Source organism: Electrophorus electricus, chromosome 13, assembly GCF_013358815.1.
Source record: "Electrophorus electricus isolate fEleEle1 chromosome 13, fEleEle1.pri, whole genome shotgun sequence".
Classification (NCBI taxonomy): domain Eukaryota; kingdom Metazoa; phylum Chordata; class Actinopteri; order Gymnotiformes; family Gymnotidae; genus Electrophorus; species Electrophorus electricus.
This window is the reverse complement of record NC_049547.1, coordinates 805,833-826,064: the sequence shown is the minus strand read 5'-3', so window position 1 is coordinate 826,064 and position 20,232 is coordinate 805,833. Positions and strand designations below refer to the sequence as shown.

The 20,232-nt window shown below is 45.7% G+C and overlaps 1 protein-coding gene across 8 annotated transcripts in view; it reads right to left on the bottom strand.

Moving 5' to 3' along the window:
- Positions 1-20,232, bottom strand: part of hhat (hedgehog acyltransferase) — a 67,937-nt gene that overhangs the window by 46,848 nt on the left and 857 nt on the right. For 2 of the 8 annotated variants that reach the window (XM_035532689.1, XM_035532690.1), the window contains exons 1-7: positions 17,380-17,793; positions 16,650-16,788; positions 11,448-11,518; positions 11,138-11,251; positions 10,849-11,043; positions 7,615-7,875; positions 6,219-6,381 (exon numbers count right to left, since the gene is read on the bottom strand). In XM_035532689.1, the coding sequence (XP_035388582.1) occupies positions 6,219-6,381; positions 7,615-7,875; positions 10,849-11,043; positions 11,138-11,251; positions 11,448-11,518; positions 16,650-16,752 (907 nt within the window). In that variant the 5' untranslated portion in view covers positions 16,753-16,788; positions 17,380-17,793. Of the gene's footprint in view, positions 1-3,184; positions 3,336-6,218; positions 6,382-7,614; positions 7,876-10,848; positions 11,044-11,137; positions 11,252-11,447; positions 11,519-16,649; positions 16,789-17,276; positions 17,308-17,379; positions 17,794-18,163; positions 18,293-20,232 lie in introns of those variants that run through there. The other 6 variants (XM_035532686.1, XM_035532684.1, XM_035532688.1 and 3 more) reach the window with 6 other exon arrangements.

Sequence of the window (20,232 nt, the reverse complement as noted above, 5' to 3'; positions counted from 1 at the left end):
TCTGTTTCTTATCGTGCTCCCCTCAGAATTTTCAGTGTTTTTATGAGTGTAAGAAGTCTTGTGTGAGCTGTGTGTATATTTGGCCGTGCTAACCGCATGTCTGTTGTTCTCTGGACTTTCAGGGTCTCTTATGACACTGTTCTCACAGGTCATGGCCACTAAATGTATACGTTGTTACGGTGTGGCTTTCCTTGGGACTTTCAATTTTAATCACTTAATCTACCACCATGTTATCTGTTCACAGTTTATAACATTCAAATGTATTAATTGAAGATATATTATCGATCCAGTTATTCAATTTTTTGTGGTTTTGACTGGGTAGAGGGAACAAATTGTGATGGTGATGGTTTTCTTTGATGGGTCTGAGGGTGTGTGTAGGCCGTTATTCATATTTACGGTGTGTAATCAGAGTCTGGGTGTGCCTGGGTCAAAGGAATTTCAAAGCTTTTTTAACATGCGGCAAGAAAGAGGAAATTCACCCAGTTCTGCTCTGCATGCCAGATTTCCTGTATTACGACAAACTTTTAAGATCTTTACAAAAATCGATATGAATTTTTTTAATGGGAATTATATGCCATCGAGAGACAGATCACACACTCTGTAATAAATCTGCTCTCTTTAGAGTTGTAATTGATCAGCTGTTTTCCATGGATGTCAGTTACAGTTGAATCTCACAGCAGGTGAAAAATCAGGACACACTCACAGCAGTGAAAATCAGGACACACTCATTTCTAGACCGTCTACTGTCTTAACCAATTACAATATCTTACTAATAGACAATAATGAATTTCGATAGGAATACAAAAAATAATCCGTTGCTTCTATTGTTCAAGAGGTACCCCAGGGGTCTGTCTTTGGTCCTCCCCACGTTAGTGATTTCTCCACTAGATCAGATCATTTGTAATCATGGCCTCAAACCCCACTGTTTGCTGACTGCTTCCTTTTTGTTAGTTTTATCTAAACATTTTGGATTCCAACAGATTGTAGTACTGTTTTATAATGTCATGCTTTGCAACCAGATCGGATATGAATGTGTTAATATGGCCAGGATACATGTGTGATGGTGCAGTTTACCACACTGCTGAGCTGTTAGGGAATCTGCTCAGGGAATCCGCTGTCATCCTGCCGTTTACAGCAGACAGACCTGGTCCTTACAAAACTTTAGCAACATCCTTTACAAACGTTTTCCATTTTCATTATTGTACCGCCGTGTCTTTGCGTGGTCATACCTGTGTTGCAGAAAGGGATTTGTTTAGGTGTTTGGTTGATTTCCTAAACAAGTTAAAGTCTTGTTCTCCTCTAGATCTGGCATTCAGATCACCATAGAGCAGAATGGAACCCAAATTCCCAAAATGGTTCATTTGTTTTTGAGGACTTTCAAATGCCTTTTAAAGTAATAAGGGGTGTTTGGGGCTTGGATAGAAACCGCACAAGAACCGATATCCCTCACTGTCTAATAGGTTCTAGTTTATTTTGATCCATAAATCATCGACACTTATCACTCCCTCTCCTTCTCTCCCTCTCTCTCTCTCTTCTTTCACTCCTCCCCTTCTCTCTTCACGCTCTGTTCTCTTTTAAGTAATAAGGAGAATTCAGGGGAGGGTTATAAATTGCACATAAACAGATATCCCTCATTTTCTAATAGGTTCCTGTTTACTTTGATCCATAAAACATTCTTCTGTTTCTCGCACCTTCATTCTCTCCATATCTCTGTGTCCTTTCACTCTCTCCATACATCTCTCTTCTTTTCTCTCCTCTTCACTCTCTCTTTTTCATTCCCTTCTTTCTCTCTCTGCACTTGTATTGCCAGTTTGGAGGTTACAAACCTTCCTGCCACAATAACAATGAAACACTGCAGCCAGTGTTTGTGGTTACAGTTTTGATCATAGTCATCTCAGCCTCACTCCCAGTCTGTCTGTATCTACTCAAACACACACTAGATAAGAGTTTCACTCCCCAGACACTCCAGGAGTGCTTTGCTCAAAAATCCGTACATCCCTTTAGATCCTAGAATGTTCTGGGAATCAGCTTTTTAATTCCAGAATACCCAAGAATTCCTAATATACATTCTAGAATATTCAAGAATCTCTAAAAACAACATAATTTTCCACTCTAGAAGTCTCCAGAATACTCACTGCATAGATTAGAGCATTACAGAACATCTCAGAGTTCAGTCTGAAGTGTGGCAGAATGCTCACAAGCCTTGTACAAGCCGTCACGCGACGTCTGCCCAAACATCTGACTGAGGATGTGCTAAAACGACATCAGGCCAGCACCATGGGAGACATTTAAGCGCAAAATAAGGAAGACCGCGCGTGTTGACGTTTACATGGAGGGGTCTGCCATTTATCCACGGGTGTCTGTATGGTTCGGAGGGAATGCACTGGTCTCCTTACTGACTCTCCTTACCCAAACAGCCCAGTGTGAAGAGCAGCTCTGCCCCACGCAGGACAGAACTGGTATTACTACTGGTCTTCCTGTTCACTGAATGGCAGCTCTGAATTAGTTGAAGTGCATGAGGAGCTGAAGTTGGACATAAATCATTGTTTTCTAAAACACACTAGGTTAACAAGGGGGTAGTGTTACATAAACAAACCATAAACGTGCGTGTGTGTGTGAGGTTGTGTTACTGTGGTGTGTGAATATGTGTGTCCTTGTTTAGGTGTGCATACATGCGTGTGTTTATGCATGTATTTGTGTATTTGTGCATGGATGTGTGTGCGCATGGGGTTTTTTGGGGGGTGTTTATGCACATGGGTACACATGTGCAAGTATACATTTGTCTATGCATGTGTACATGTCTGTGTGTGTGTGGTTTGGTTAGTGTGTGTGCTCATGATTGGAAATTATGCAAGTGGAAATAAGTGTGTGTTTATTTATATATACATATCTATATATATATATATACATACACACACACACATATATACATATACATACATACACACATATATATATATACATACACACATATATATATATGTATATATATATTTTTTTTATATGTATGCGTGTGCGCATACACATGTATGCGTGTGCGCATGTATGTGTGTGTGTATGTGCGTGTGTATGCATGTATGTGTGTGTGTGTATGCGTGTGCGCATGTATGTATGTGTGTGTGTGTGTGTGTGTGCGCGCGCACACGTATGTGTGTATGTATGTATGTGTGTGCGCAAGCCTCACCTCCACATGCCTCGGAAGCTGTAAACGATGCTCACACAGCGAGGTAGGGGGGGTGTCTGGATCCCATCCAGCTGGGCAAGCAGAGACACCACACCGAACAGCACCAGGTACTTCACATAGAAGAACTGCACAACAGCCAGAGCCAAGCCCCCTGCAGCCGGAAACGCCTCCATATATTTGTTATGTCTTCCCTCATCACTTTCTGTTCTTTCCCCACTTTATCTCTCATCTTGATGTCTTTGTATTCTGTCATAATTAAAGCACTTTTCATATTAATTATTACTGGCTCTTAATTTCTTTAATATTGCAAAGGTTCATTCATGTTTTACTCTAATACTGCTTTGGCAAAACTGTACATGAATATGGACACAGCAATAAAACTGGAATTAAACTAAAACCACTCTTATATCCACAGAGCACGTTCAGCTTTTGTTTGGCAAACTTGTACCTGATACAGTCATGCCAATAAAGCTACATTGAATTGAATTAAATATAGACAGAGAGAAAACAGACTTTCATTCCTACCACAATGCCAAGAGTGAGGAAAAGTGTCCCCTCACACAGCTAGTCCTGACACTGAGTTCAATATCAAACACTGATCAGGAATAACCTGAAATCCAAACTAAACTTCATCACCCACTGGAACACACACACACACACAGCGTAATGCAGTGTTATCGGGCCACAAAACATCAACACACTAATAGACTGTACCATTTACACAGTGACTGATATTAAAACACAGAACCATGCTGACAAAGTCCAGACTCAGCGAACACAGCCTGGACACCCAGACCGGCCGATAGCAGACATCACAGCTGTCCAGAAAGCAGAGACACTGAAGAGACAGACGTGCACTCTCATCGAGTGTGAAACATTTGACCAGATTCACCAAATTTACTTCACCAAGTTTGCGATGATCCACATGGAGAGGATCCACATCCAAACCGTGTAGACTCTCCACTGGTGTTCCACAAGGCTCAGTATTGGGCCCCCTTCTCTTCTCTTTGTATACTCATTCTCTTGGTGATGTAATATCTTCTCATGGCTTCTCCTACCACTGCTATGCTGATGACACTCAATTATTTCTTTCTTTTCCACCTTCTGACACGCAGGTCTCCAGACGTATCTCAGCATGCTTGACTGACATTGCGTCATGGATGACAGCCCACCACTTGAAGCTTAACCCCAGTAAAACTGAGCTTCTGTTCATCCCACGTACTCCCAACCCTCACCATGACCTCACAGTTTCCTTCGAGAACCCCCTGGTATCACCATCTGAAGCCACCCGTAGTCTGGGCATAACCTTGGACAACCAGCTGCTGTTCTCAACTCATGTTTCTACTCTAACCAGGTCTTGCAGATTTCTCCTTTGGAACATAGGAAGGATTCTGCCTTTTCTCTGAAAGGAAGCTGCCCAGGTGCTTGCATAGTCTCTTGTGATTTCAAAGCTAGACTACTGCAACTCGCTAAATGCTGGTCTTCCTCTAAGAGCCAACAAATCTCTACAACTTGTCCAGAATGCAGCAGAACTGATCTTCATGACTGGTTCACACGTTACTCCACTGCCGCACTCCCTTCACTGGCTCCCTGTAGCTGCACGCATCAAATTTAAAATCTTGATGCTTGCCTTCAAAGCCAAAAATTGACCAGCCCCTTCATACATGAGGTCAATGGTCAAAGTCCGATCTGTACCTCGAGTACTTCGAACCTCAAGAACAGCTGGGCTTGAAATACCTTGCTTCAGGTCTCATGGAGACAAGCATGGAGACTATTTTCTGTCCTGGCTCCAACATGGTGGAAGAAACTCCCACTTGTTGTCTGGACAGCAGAGTCCCTTGCAGTCTTCAAACGCAGACTGAAGACCATCTATTCGTGGAATATTTAAAGGACAACTGACACTGCTCACATATTGGCTGACTAATTTAGTACTTATTGTAGGGCACTATTTATGTTGTTTAACAAACTCTAGCACTTATTGTTTATTGCACTGATTGCTGTCTGTTATAGAGCTTATATGTGTTTTGTACTTCTAGGTATCAGCATTCATCCCCGTATTCTACAGTATTCTAGTTCATTGGTATGTTGGACTCCAACCTACTCTACTGTACTAGGATATTCTATGAGGAAATGACAAAGCACTTCTGTAAGCCGCTCTGGATAAGAGTGTCCGATAAATGCCGTAAATGTAAATGATCCACCAAAACTTTATCTAATACTGACAAACCCATTAGGAGAAAAAGAAAGAAAGCAACACTTTAGCTGGACGATAGATGGGAAAGGAGTTAAGGAGAACACACACACACACACACACGAATGGGTACTGGAGGCTCTGAGTTAGCAGTCTGACCCTTGGCTAACACATTCAACACCCAGATCGCACTGTCCACCACAAACATTACTCTCACTATCCAAACACTGTGTGTGTGTGTGTGTGTATGTGTGTGTGTGTGAGAGAGAGAGCACTGATTTCCCTCGGTGCCACCACCATATTGGATAACAGCAACTTCCAGAAATCAGTAGAAATAATGCCCACCTCTTTGTCTGCTTCCAGTGTGTGTGTGTGTGTGTGTGTGTGTGTGTGTGTGTGTGTGTGTGTGTGTATCATTCACTACTTGCCATTTATGACAAAATAGGGAAAAATGCTTCAGTATGAACTTTATGAAAACTTATGGTAATTCATCAAAGCTTTTTTAGATCACATATTAAGGTGAATATTATGGCTTTATAATGTAAATACAAACTATGACATTGAAAGTTATTATCTGTACTATCATTTCAATGTATTGAATGACTATGGTTACAATTCTTAGATACGATTACCCGTAATAAATACATTTGGATAAGAAAATGTATGTATGAATTTTCAACCGCAAATATCTCCGATTGGTCGATGCCATAACAGCACATGCAGAATGTCCTCTGATTGGACAGTGCGAGTGATTGATTAATCCATGTTGACAAATATGCACACTGTGCTGACGTGCTCTGTGTGTGTGTGTGTGTGTGTGTGTGTGTGTGTGTAATGTCTTACCCAGAGCCCAGGGTGAAAGGATGTGCAGGTAGGTCTCGTTGTTTTGGATCGCGTGCATGTACATGACGTGGATCATGAACTCAGCCAAACACCACCACACACACACTCGCAAGAGTTTGGCCAAAAGCCATTGTGCAGACACGTTACACACCGGCCTTTCTATCTGCAGGGGGGGAGGGAGAGAGAGAGAGAGAGAGAGAGAGAGAGAGAGAGAGAGAGAGAGAGCATGATTGGCAGAAAAGAAACATAAGGTGCAACAACTGAAATTTAGGTTTGTAAACATTTTGTTGCACTCTGCAGTAGCACGTGTGTGTGTGTGTGTGTGTGTGTGTGTGTGTGTGTACTCTGCAGTGTTTTTCACACTAATGAGCTCAGCACTACTCTGCTTCCTGTCATGCAGTCAACAGCAACCAGCATTTACCTCTTTCACTATGTGTGTGTATATATACACACACACACACACACACACACACACACACACATACACATACATATACACACACACACACACACACACACATACACATACATATACATATACACACACACACACACACACACACACACACATACACACACATACATATACACACACACACACACACACACACACACACACATACATATACATACACACACACACACACACACACACACATACATATACACACACATACATGCTTTATCTCTCCCTCTCTCACTCTCACACACAATATATACCTGCTTGCTTTCTCTCTCTCACACAAACACACAAGTATACTTTAAAGTTTTGTGGTAAGCTAGTATTCATGACGGACTTGAATATAAGCAACAGAGTAAAACTTTTAAATCTAATTAAGCCCTTAGGCAATCAAATCGTGAAGTAGATCCTTCAGGACCAGACAGCTCATATGAAATCAAAGTTCTTCTTTCAGTGACATGTCCGAATTACAATAAGTTGTTCAAATTACACACATCTCAGAGTTCTACAGCACCGAACCATGTGGGTATGTTTGCTTGAACGGGAGTTTTTAATGAGCCACAGCAGACTACCGACTCGGGTAACGTCAAGCTCGGACTAGTGATATACAGTTGAGCTGGATCGGTATTTCTGATTTGTTCATATAATGACGGTGGAGAGTTTCATTTTCCAAATTGTGCACATTCATACAGCATTCAAATTTTCAGAAGCAAATGATTGTAATTGCCTGACCTTTTTCCTCACATGATTTAGACAGCTGGGGTCATGTTCACTGAGTACTGTCATCATAAACAATAAGTGCTAGAGTTTGTTAGACAACATCAGTGTAATAAACAAAACACTACAATAAGTGCTAGAGTGTGTTAGTCAACATAGGAGCAGGTTATTGTGATTCTTATATTTGATGTTTAATATGTACATACTGTCCTGGCTGACCTGTTGGCTGAAGTCTTTGTAGGTAATGACGGGTCCGTTATAGAACAGAGGATGATAGAAACAGTAACTAGTCAGACTGCTCAGCTGAGTTGCGAGTTCCTTCATTCTCCTGAACTGCACAAAGGGGCAGCGGACGCTTGGTCCTCCGGCCAGCAGGGGGCTCCAGCAGAGCTCCAGGCTGAAGCTAATGCACCGTAACGCACACACCGCAGTGCTGAAGAGCAGGAGGAGGTATCGCTCCTCTGAGTCGTACCAGGCTCTCTGCAGAGATACCAACAAAGACATGGTTGGGTGCATTAACTATAAACATCAGCGCTAATGCTAACTGTGTTGCACTTAAAGTGCTGTAGCAGCTTATGCTGTCGGCATGGTAACCATGCACTCTCCCTCCTGACCTGGGAGAGTGCATGGTTACCATGCCGACAGCATAAGCTGCTACAGCACTTTAAGTGCAACACAGTTAGCATTAGCGCTGATGTTTATAGTTAATAAATTGAACAGAGAGGCTCACGAACACCCACATATACAGGCGCTGGGCACTTTATAAGAAAGCATCTGAATGTCCAGGTTTTAGGCCAAAGGGCATACATCACCAAACCAAAACTAATAAACTCTTCAGCACAAAGTGACTCGAGATCAAAAGTCCAGTTTTAATTAACATTTGATTACATTTACAACCTACGAAAGGCTTCAATTGGAGCTACATGGTCACCAAACTTCCCAAGTCACAGAATTTTGCTCAGATCACCAAGCACAGTACGACGTACTGAAATCCATACGCCCGAACAAGGCCAGGCCAGAATATGGCGTCAGGGAGAAGGACGATTTACGCTCGTACACGGAGAAGCTGACAGCACCACTTCCTACAGCTGCACGGAGATGGGTTGCCTTGGCTAGCAGAAATCCATCTTTATTACTCCATATATCACAGCTCTCCCAGGGTCGGAGTAATGGTATTCTTACAGTTATACCTGATACACAGAGGTGAAAAAACCTAGTGGAGAGAAGGAGACCAGGGCTGGTGGGGGAAAGAAGAGAGGAAAGTATATGGATGATGATCATGGACACTGCTTTGTTTACTCAACACTTTACCAAACATAAAATCATTTCTGTAAGTCCCTATTTCATCATGTCTTCTGTGTCATTCTGACTATGTCTCAGTGCTGGCCAGTGTCCAACCTGAGCTACGCCACTGCCACACTGCCGAGTGTATTTAACGCTGTATCCTAAGCCACACTGCCGAGTGTATTTAACGCTGTATCCTAAGCCACACTGCCGAGTGTATTTAACGCTGTATCCTAAGCCACACTGCCGAGTGTATTTAACGCTGTATCCTAAGCCACACTGCCGAGTGTATTTAACGCTGTATCCTAAGCCACACTGCCGAGTGTATTTAACGCTGTATCCTAAGCCACACTGCCGAGTGTATTTAACGCTGTATCCTAAGCCACACTGCCGAGTGTATTTAACGCTGTATCCTAAGCCACACTGCCGAGTATATTTAACGCTTTATCCTAAGCCTGTTCTGGGACAGATCCACGGCAAAATTAGTGACAAATCCCTTTCCGACCCTCTTTATCGGCACGGCAAAAATCCACCCGATACCCACTCCGCTAATAGAAACACAGGGGAAGAAGATAAAAGCTACATCCTGCTGTACCATCTGCTAATGGCTTTTCCTTCACACCGTCTTTTGTTGAATCACAAGGTCCCTGATAACAGCTAAATGGTCCCTCAACAAAAGAGGCTCGGGATATGAAGAGGTAATGGCGGTTAGATTGTGCTCCAACGGACACGGGACGGGACCAATGTTTCATGTTAAGTTAAATTGCAATTTGGAAACTCATTATCCATCACAGTTTTGTTATTAAGTACAATAAAAAGAATTTAAAACTTATCCTCAGGAAATGAGTCTTTTTTTCTGAAAGGTTATAACCAACACCTCACCCTCCCTGGTAGCAAAATGTCTATTCCAATGTTATTTTTGAATCACTTTATAACGGTCATGCACATCATAAAAATGCGTTTCACTTCCTGTCTTCTTTTAGCATGGCTCCTCCAGTTATATGCTGAGGCCTTGCATGTGACGTGAGTCACACTCATCTGCATGCACCGGAGGCAAAGCCATGTGACAGGTGAATGTGCAGGATGGTGGAGGGGCGAAAGAAAACAACCTGTCAATCAAATCAATCAATAGACAAACACACTTCCCTGTCCTGACAAGTATCTAAGGACCCCTGTCAATCAGACAATCCCACCATCTGATTGGTCAGAGGAAACAGATGGGTGGGAAGGAGTGAGCAAGATTAAGTCACACTGCGGCAAAACCACTCAGAGAACTAAATTACTGGTTAAAAACATTACAGGGTGCATATGTGTGTGTTTTAAATGCTGTAAACAGAGCTAAGAAATGCTTTTTTAAATGCTGCATTGTTAGAGATTGCCTGGATTTACAGAAGGTAATCCAGACTGATCTCCTGTATCAGTAGATTTCTGACACGAGTGAGGGATTATGTGACATCCTCTCAGTGTGATGTGATGTGTGTGTGATAAAAACATGGGAGGAGAAGAAAATAAAGGAGAGAGAGAAAATGATAAAGAGCAAAAGAGGAGAGGAGTGATTGAGAAGAGTTAGGAGTGTGGAGGCAGCGCGCACACATGCACACCAGCCCGTGAGCCATGCGCTACCGGACCGAAGCCGTCCTGTGGCGCAGAACCGCTGATTAAACATGACATTTTGTGAAATTCTGACCAAGCGCCTTCTTTCCGTCCTCTCTGAGGAGCTTCATTTTCCTGGAAAGGTTTGTGGGTTCGGCAACTCTGTCCAATCTCAGGCAGTCCGGGTTTGCACAGATTGCCAATATGAGCAATAAACCATGCCCCAGGGGCATAGTAAACCAGAACCAGACGGCTGCCGGGTCGAACCAAGCATGGATCACAGAAGGGCGGCTGCAGCGTGCGCCGCTGTCTGCACACCCCCTCGCCACTGCTACTGTGCACGTCAGCGGGCATTCTAGGGGATTAAACTCCAAGGAAAAAAGTCCAGGAACCACTGCACAGTTAAAGGAACATTGCTGGTTTTGTGGGTTCTTATTAAAAGTGTGGGTGCCCATCATCCATAATCATGTCGAGCAAGTCTTTGCTCTGCTTTTAGGACTGGGGATATGTCCATGCTCCTGGGCATACACACGTCCCAGATGGACGATCCTTTAACCCTGGAGAACACTGACACACCTGCACGTCCTGCAGACTGCTGATATGCAGCGTGGATAGCAGCAGGATGGCACACCCCCACGAGAGGGTGGGGCTGTGAAGCTGAGCAACAACCAATGAAACGCTAAGGTGGAGCATTAGAACAGCCACACCCTTGAAGCCCAGAAGCCACCAGGCCGATACCATGCCGTAGAGTGTGAGGACGGCTTTTCTGCACTGTAACAAAGACACAGACACACACAAAGTGAGGTAATACAGGACATAGTGGATATCTAGAGCACATACTGAAGCTACCTAGCGCAACGCTTACCTGGGGAAGGTAAACACCACACAGTCGAGATACCACAGTGTGACCAATCAGAGAGCAGAAAAGAGAACGCCACACCCACTCATTCCAGAAGCTCCACTCAAAATCTGTGGGGTCCTGAAGAAACACAAATCACACACACACACACACACACACACACACACACACACACACACACCATATTTCAAGATTTTTGACAAATATGAATATTTGAGTATTTAGCACTGTGTTCACCTCATTTGCATAGAACATTTCCCCCTAATTGTCTGCATATGAAGTGTAGCGTGTGAGATCTGTCTCCACGGTGTCATACCTTCTTGTAACCCCAAACGAGGAAGCCCTTCTCCAGATGAACCTCCCTGTCCAGACTCTTCTCATGCTCTGCTGGCACACAAACACACTGGCATGACATCACCCAGATATGACATCACAGCACAGACTTCTTGTTGTGACAGATGGATGCCCTCGAGGAGATGTCACTATTACTCAGTAAGAGTAGGTCTCCCACCACACAGGTGATGCCAGTCTGTGTCTCTGAGTATGACAGGAAATGACATCACAAGTATTAGGCACCAAAAGAGCCTCGGTGATCAGCCTCCAACCACAGTATACATCACAACTTAACACACAGCATGTTTGCTTCACATGCATATCTGTGTGTGGCTGTGTCCAGGTCTACAAGCTGGAACACACAACTAGTATATAAGCTTTTTTACACTAATGGGATGAAAACATTGTACTGTAAGAGGACCAGTCAGGTCTGTTCTACTATAAACCATTTAGTAGGCATGTAGTGGTGTTGGTACCAAGCAAAACATCACTCATAGCTGTGTGTGTGTGTGTGTGTGTGTGTGTGTGTGTGTGCATGTGTGTGTGCGTGCGTGCATGTGTGTGTGCGTGCGTGCATGTGTGTGTGCGTGCGTGCATGTGTGCGAGTGTGTGTGCGTGCGTGCATGTGTGCGAGTGTGTGTGCGTGCGTGCGTGTGTGTGTGGGCGCGCGTGTGTGTGAGTGCGTGCGCGCGTGTGTGTGAGTGTGTGCGCGCGCGCGCGTGTGAGTGTGTGTGTGTGTGAGTGCGTGCGCGCGTGTGTGTGAGTGTGTGTGTGCGCGCGCGCGTGTGTGTGTGAGTGTATGTGCGTGCGTGCGTGTGTGACTGTGCGTGCGCGCATGTGTGGTCAGTATTGGACAACAGTTTTTCCTGTTATGCTGAATAATCAAGGGAACCCTGCAGTTACACCACATGTCTTCTCCCTGCTCTCCCTCTCCTAACATCTCTCCCTCCCTCCTTCTCCCTCTCCTAACATCTTCAAAAGAGTGAATACCAGGAAGGCGGTGGGACCAGACGGTATCTGCGGGAGAGTCCTCAAAGCCTGCGCAGACCAGCTAGCCCCGGTATTCACGGACATCTCCAATCTCTCCCTGACGCTCAGTATCGTTCCATCCAGCTTCATGCGTTCCACCATCCTTCCCGCCCCGAAGAAACCTCGACTACCGCTCTGTTGCCCTGACATCAGTCGTGATGAAGTGCTTTGAGAAGCTAGTCAGAGATTTCATCTTCACTGCCAGCCTCCATGGACCCACTGCAGTTTGCATACCGCCACAACCGCTCCACTGATGATGCAATTGCACATCTGCTCCACACCACACTGACCCACCTGGACAAAGGGAGGGGAAATTATGTTAAAATGCTGTTTGTCGACTACAGTTCAGCATTTAACACTATCATGCCCTCCCTACTCACTACTAAGTTGGAGGATCTAGGACTGCATACATCCCTGTGCGACTGGATCTCCAACTTCCTAACAGACAGACCACAATCAGTACGGGTGGGCAACTGTATCTCATCCACCCTCACCCTCAGCACTGGAGCTCCTCAGGGTTGTGTCCTAAGCCCCCTGCTCTACTCACTGCACACCTACGACTGCACAGCCACTTCCAGCTCCACCATCATTGTCAAGTTTGCTGACGACACCGTCGTCATGGGCCTGATCTCCGACAACGATGAGAGGGCCTACCTGGAGGAGATTAAACACCTGGAAAACTGGTGCCAGGAAAATAATCTCCTCCTAAACGTCAGTAAGACAAAGGAGCTGATCGTGGATTGCAGCAAGAAGCAGGAGCGGCACTACCAACCTGTGAGGATCAGTGGAACCACGGTGGAGAGAGTAGACAGTTTCAGGTACCTTGGTGTTCACATCTCGCAGGACCTGTCCTGGTCCCGCCACACCAACTCCCTGGCAAAGAAGGCTCGTCAGCGTCTTTACCACCTCAGACGCCTAAGGGACTTCAGACTGCCCTCCAAGGTACTGCGGAACTTCTACACCTGCACTATCGAGAGCATCCTCACAGGGAACATCACAGTCTGGTTTGGGAACAGCACCAAGCAGGACAGACGAGCATTCCAAAGGGTGGTGCGTTCAGCAGAGCGCATCACTCATACAGAATTTCCTGACCTGCAGACCATCTACTGCACATGCCAGACCAAGGCCAGGGGGATTGTGAAGGACCCCACCCATCCCAACAATAGGCTCTTCTCGCTGTTGAGGTCAGGGAAGCGCTTTCGCTCCCTGAAGACCAAGACGGAGAGACTAAAGAGGAGCTTCTTCCCACAGGCCATTCGGGCCCTGAATCAGGGAAACATAAACTGTGGGGACCACCACCATCATGTAACTGTAAATATTCAATTGTAAGATGGAACTGTACATTGTGTACATACATATACATATCCATATATACATTGTACATTGTGTATATAAACATATACATATATTGTACATAGTTAATATATTTTGTATATATATAGATATATATTTCCCTATACACCCGTTTTTTCTCCTCAGTTTGGACAGAGCACTCTCCACCGTTTCACTGCGAGTAATACTGTGTATGAGACAAATAAACCGAACTTGAAACGATCTCTCCCTCTCTCTTCCTGCATTACAATATCAGTCTTTTTCTTCACTTTCCCTCTCCAAACATCTCACTCCCTGCATTGCAATGTCCGCCACTCTTTTTCTAACCATCCCCTCCATTTCTCTATCTTTTGCTCCCTCTGTTTCTCTTCCTGGTTGGTCGGTTGCTCCCCTCATCACCTCGACAGAAGGCCCTTCTCCATGGTGCATCAGGCTGGAAACTGCATCACACAAACAATGAGAGACGACTAGGTAATGAAGAATTTAAAAAAACAAAACCACAGCTGAGATCAGGAATGGGCCTACAGCGCCCCCCAGTGGCTGCACTGTTGCCTTACGCACCCCATCCAAACTGAATTGAGAAAAGCTAAAGGACACCATAAACTCAAAATAAACAGGTATATCCGAACGCCAGCTCACTCATTTTCATTTCTTTTAACTAGTGACAAATGGAACTAGACAAAAGGAAATATTAATTGCTAAAGCACAGCATCCACCATCAGAGTGCTTGTGATCATGCGTGAGCGCACATGGTAGTGAACGGCACACGGAGAGTCATTCTAAGAGTGAAACCAGGATGATGCATCCCAGAAACAGGATTTCAGCCTGCTATGCCACCCTGTGCCCAGGTAACACCCTTCAGGCCGGCTGGTCAAGCCAAACGTGAAGTTTGCTAGACTTCCATTTCTAAAAGTTTGATGGTGGCGGTGTAAAGTTGCCCAGAGCAGAAGGACACAACGAGGCAGTCAACCTCCCCAACAATGCTCCAGGACTCAGAGATTATTTTGGACTTGTTTGTTTTTCATTAAGGTTATTTAAAAAGTGATTTAGACACTGTGAAAAAAAGATGGAATTGCAAAACAGATGTGCAGACATACGTTCAATCTAATTCTCTCTCTCTCCCTCTCTCACTCACACACACACACACACACACACACACACACACCATGGCATTTTTGTGAATTAATCTCAAAACTTTGTCTTTTAGTCTCCAAGCTGCCATCTGCACAGCCACTGTTGCAGTTCATTAACTCCCAATACTATTCTGTCTACCAGTCACAGCGCCTGGGAGCACAGAGACACCGTCAGGCTGGGGTCCTGCCGCCCCTGGGAGCACAGAGACACCGTCAGGCTGGGGTCCTGCCGCCCCTGGGAGCACAGAGGCACCGTCAGGCTGGGGTCCTGCCGCCCCTGGGAGCACAGAGACACCGTCAGGCTGGGGTCCTGCCGCCCCTGGGAGCACAGAGACACCGTCAGGCTGGGGTCCTGCCGCCCCTGGGAGCACAGAGACACCGTCAGGCTGGGGTCCTGCCACCTGTGGGTCCACGTTCCTGGTACAAGCCTGGGACTGGCCGGCGGTGCAAAGCCCTGCTGTTTGACTCCTGATAGGATCCAAAGTTGTACTGACCTGCAGCTATTGTAGAGACGGTCATTTTTAATACAACAACACCTGGAACCTCTGTGATTGGTCTGGATGCTGACAGCACATGTTGCAACTTGGTAGAGGGCTCAATGCAGCTCTGCAATGTTTGCATTGTAATTCTAATATATAATACAGGGTAATTTTTTAATGCCAGCATCACGATAATATTTACCCATATACTCACACGGCCTTAGCATCATTTGGTTTGCAATATGTTTGCATTGTAATTCTAATATATAATACAGGGTAATTTTTTAATGCCAGCATCACGATAATATTTACCCATATACTCACACGGCCTTAGCATCATTTGGTTTGCAATATGTTTGCATTGTAATTCTAATATATAATACAGGGTAATTTTTTAATGCCAGCATCACGATAATATTTACCCATATACTCACACGGCCTTAGCATCATTTGGTAGCGGACTATTTCCGTATTTCCAGACTATTTAGCTCCAGAACCAATATCATTTAGTTCTAAGTTGTTTGTGCTTTATTTTTGATTGCTGCGAGACATTTACACATACCCACCAACACCTGGTCACGCCACACCCTTCTCACTAACACTGGAGGGTCTGCGTTTACTGTGAGGCAGTAGGGAAAGTCTGAGGTGTTAAAGAGAAAGGTGCAGGGCTGAGGGACTTTGCCATGACAGTAACAATAGTGGCTGATGAGACGATCGTTTCAGGCCTTACAGGAAAACATCACAGGGTTGGTTTATACTGTCAGTCTGGCTGTAGCAGTACATGGCTGCAGACCACAGCACTGGAGATCCAGTATGGGACGACTTCAGTTTATCCAGGAGGCCACCGTGACGTCTTACTGGCCAAGCTGTTACATCAACTGTTCAATTAGTGATTACAAGCGGTTACAAAGATCAGTTTTGGATTTGAGGTCTGTGACGAAGGCTGAAGGCAGCGTCCCTACCCAGGACTCAAACCCAGGGCTGACCGGAGGTAAACAAGAGCTCTGACCACCGGACCAAAGCTCCAATTTAACCTTCCTAAGCGATCGTCTCTGTCACAAGGTCTGTGTCGGAATACCCACACTGTAAAAGATTACTTCCCCACTCCTCTGGTTCAGCTAGGCGCAGAGCAACACGCCACCTGCTGGGGTCCAACCCCTCCATATGTGACAGAAACGCTTTAGAGAACCCATACCTTTAGAGAACCCATACCTTTAGAGAACCTGTGAAGCTGATAGAAAGAGAAGATGTGGGAGCTGAAGGACAGGAACCAGTAGACAGCCATTTCCCACTGCGGCAACTCCGCCAGCTCCATCTTAGAGAGATGGCTCCACCCTGCTCAGAGGCCCACCTAAAAGTTAAAATCACATAGTTAATGGTCTTCGTCTGATTTATTTTTAAAAATCTAAGAGGAAAAAGCCACAAATCTAGACAGTGTTAGATATTTTTGGCAGAGGGCTTAGGGTGAAACATTTATGTGCCTTAAATTATATATAAACTTATGCAAAAGCTGGAAACACAAAACAGAACTATCATAGCCGATCACCCTAAAATAGTCTGGAGGAGTCCAGTTCAGGCCACATATTCCTGAATGCAGCTACACAGGTGTGGACGAGCAGAAAAACATAACCTCCACACATCACAGCCCACGGGAAGACTAGGAGGGGAAGACTAGGAGGGGAAGACTAGGAAGGGAAGACTAGGAAGGGAAGACTAGGAAGGGAAGACTAGGAGGGGAAGACTAGGAGGGGAACTACGGCTCAGCTCCGCTTTTCGACTGGTCACTATCACAAAGAGCACACGGTTCGACGTCTGCGAGCAGGGCAGCTCGGTACACACGTTTGCTGTATTCCCGATGAACTGTTCGGTACCGGCCTGGAGAAACGCAAACAGCGCTTTGCGTTATGTCAAGAATAAGGGCAAACCGGTTTCATTTACTCACGTTGTGCCGAATCTCCGGAGGGCAGGCTCGTGGACGTACGTTCCGCCGTGTTTACAAAAGTCACCGACGTCATCACGTCAAATACACGACGCCACGCGGCTGCAGGGGACTCGATTTAAGATCGACTCGTTTCCAATATATGATACCGGAGGTGCACGAGCAGTTAAGACCGGCACTTTGGTTTACGTGCATCTGATACCCGCCGCTCGCGCTCGGAAGCAGGGTTCGGATTATGTGATCCCGTTGTTCGGGCTCGCGCCTTCCGGGGCTCTGTAACTGATCTTAATGCCTTGCAGAACAAGGGTCATAGCCGGGGACGCATGCTTAACGTGGAAAACACGTACAATTCAACACTTGTGTCGTATGTAACGTGCGAATTAATATCTGATACTAAATAACTCCGCTTCCCTTTATGTCGTCACATCCGCCCGCGTGCCAAACGGACCACGGAAGCGGTGGAACGCCGCGTGCAGCCTAGATGCACGGTGGCAGCACACCTTCGGCCTCGCGGACTGTCTCGAGAACGTGCACGTTAAATCCGCGAGGGCGGATAAATGCATGAGACAGGGCGTGAGACGCGGACATGCACGTTCCGGTGGAGGATCTCTGGGTCTTCAAACCCTCACTGCAGTAGTATTAATGCCCTCAGAAGCGCCCAGCGTTTGATTGCTCGTTCTTTGTTGTTTAAGAACCATGACCCCAAAATAACGTCTTCTAAGTCTTGTGGAAACGAACTGTATTTTTGTGATTTATTCAGGAAGTTGCCTAAACAGCAGAAACGCACCTGTTCCCGTTTTAGCGCAGCCATTGCGCAGCGTGGTTCTCCAATTTATTTTATGTGTGACTGCACAACGGAAGCAGCCGCTCCCCACGAGTGTGCGCTGCGTGTACAAGACAGACCATCACGTGGGTGGTATACGGAGGGGCCGGAAGTGCCGGTGTCAGAGATGTTGTAAACATTCAAGTTCAAGTTTGGTTTATTCGTCACATACATAGTCATACACAGTATAACTCGCAGTGAAATGGTTGAGTGCTCTGTCCAAACTGAGGAAAAAGAAAATGGGTGCATACAGAAATATTCTATATATGTACAAAAATATATTAACAATGTATGTGCAATATATGTATATTATGATTATATACACAATGTACAGTGTATATAGTTGTGTGTATATATATATGTACACAATGTACAGAATGTACAGATCCATTTTGTAAAATGGCATATTTACAGTTTTTATGTTACATGGTGGTAATAGAATATCTATATATTTACAGTTATGTTACATGGTGGTGGTGGTCCCCACAGTTTATCAGTTTCCCTGATTCAGGGCCCGAAAGGCCTGTGGGAAGAAACTCCTCTTCAGATGGGTGGGGTCCTTCACAATCCTCCTGGCCTTGGTCCGGCACCACTTGTAGTAGATGGTCTGCAGGTCAGGAAGTTCCGTGTGAGTGATGCGCTCTGCTGAACGCACTACTCTTTGGAGTGCTTGTCTGTCCTGCTTGGTGCTATTCCCAAACCAGACTGTGATGTTCCCCGTGAGGATGCTCTCGATAGTGCAGGTGTAGAAGTTCCGCAGTACCTTGGAGGGCAGTCTGAAGTCCCTTAGGCGTCTGAGGTGGTAAAGACGCTGACGAGCCTTCTTTGCCAGGGAGTTGGTATGGCGGGACCAGGACAGGTCCTGCGAGATGTGAACACCAAGGTACCTGAACTGTCTACTCTCTCCACCGTGGTTCCACTGATCCTCACAGGTTGGTAGTGCCGCTCCTGCTTCTTGCTGCAATCCACGATCAGCTCCTTTGTCTTACTGACGTTTAGGAGGAGATTATTTTCCTGGCACCAGATTTCCAGGTGTTTAATCTCCTCCAGGTAGGCCCTCTCATCGTTGTCCGAGATCAGATCCGTGACAACGGTATCGTCAGCAAACTTGACAATGATGGTGGAGCTGGAAGTGGCTGTGCAGTCGTAGGTGTGCAGTGAGTAGAGCAGGGGGCTTAGGACACAACCCTGAGGAGCTCCAGTGCTGAGGGTGGGGGTGGATGAGACACAGTTGCCCACCCGTACTGATTGTGGTCTGTCTGTTAGGAAGTTGGAGATCCAGTCGCACAGGGATGTATGCAGTCCTAGATCCCCCAACTTAGTAGTGAGTAGGGAGGGGATGATGGTGTTAAATGCTGAACTGTAGTCGACAAACAGCATTTTAACATAATTTCCCCTCCCTTCGTCCAGGTGGGTCAGTGTGGTGTGAAGCAGATGTGCAATTGCATCATCAGTGAAGCGGTTGTGGCGGTATACAAACTGCAGTGGGTCCATGGAGGCCGGCAGTGAAGATGTGATGAAGTCTCTGACTAGCTTTTCAAAGCACTTCATCACGACCGATGTGAGGGCGACAGGGCGGTAGTCATTGAGGTCAGAGGGTCGAGGTTACCGGTGGACCCACCGATACTGACCCAGCCTGTGGCTCTAACGTGCCCATGCACTGTCTCACCCCACCACTTCCTACAGCCGTTCAGTTAAACTCCTCACACACTCACGCTCCATGATGATGATGGTAGGATGCACCTAATGAAAGTTAACCCCCTCATCACATGTGCCTCAAACAGCATGGTGCAACTCTGTGACGGTAACAGGGTTCAGAAAGCATCGTGCTGCGTCCTATTTGTTAGTACACCAGGACATTTCTAGGGTTCTACCATCTGCAAAACTCAGGTGGGACGAGATTGTCAAAAAGTATCACGAAAGAAGTACAGATGCACATGCATTTCTTGGCACATCTTAAGAAACTTTGTTGCGTAGCGTATCAGAACCATCATCGAAATCTCGTCCAATGCTGTGTGGTTTCCTAGCGCTGC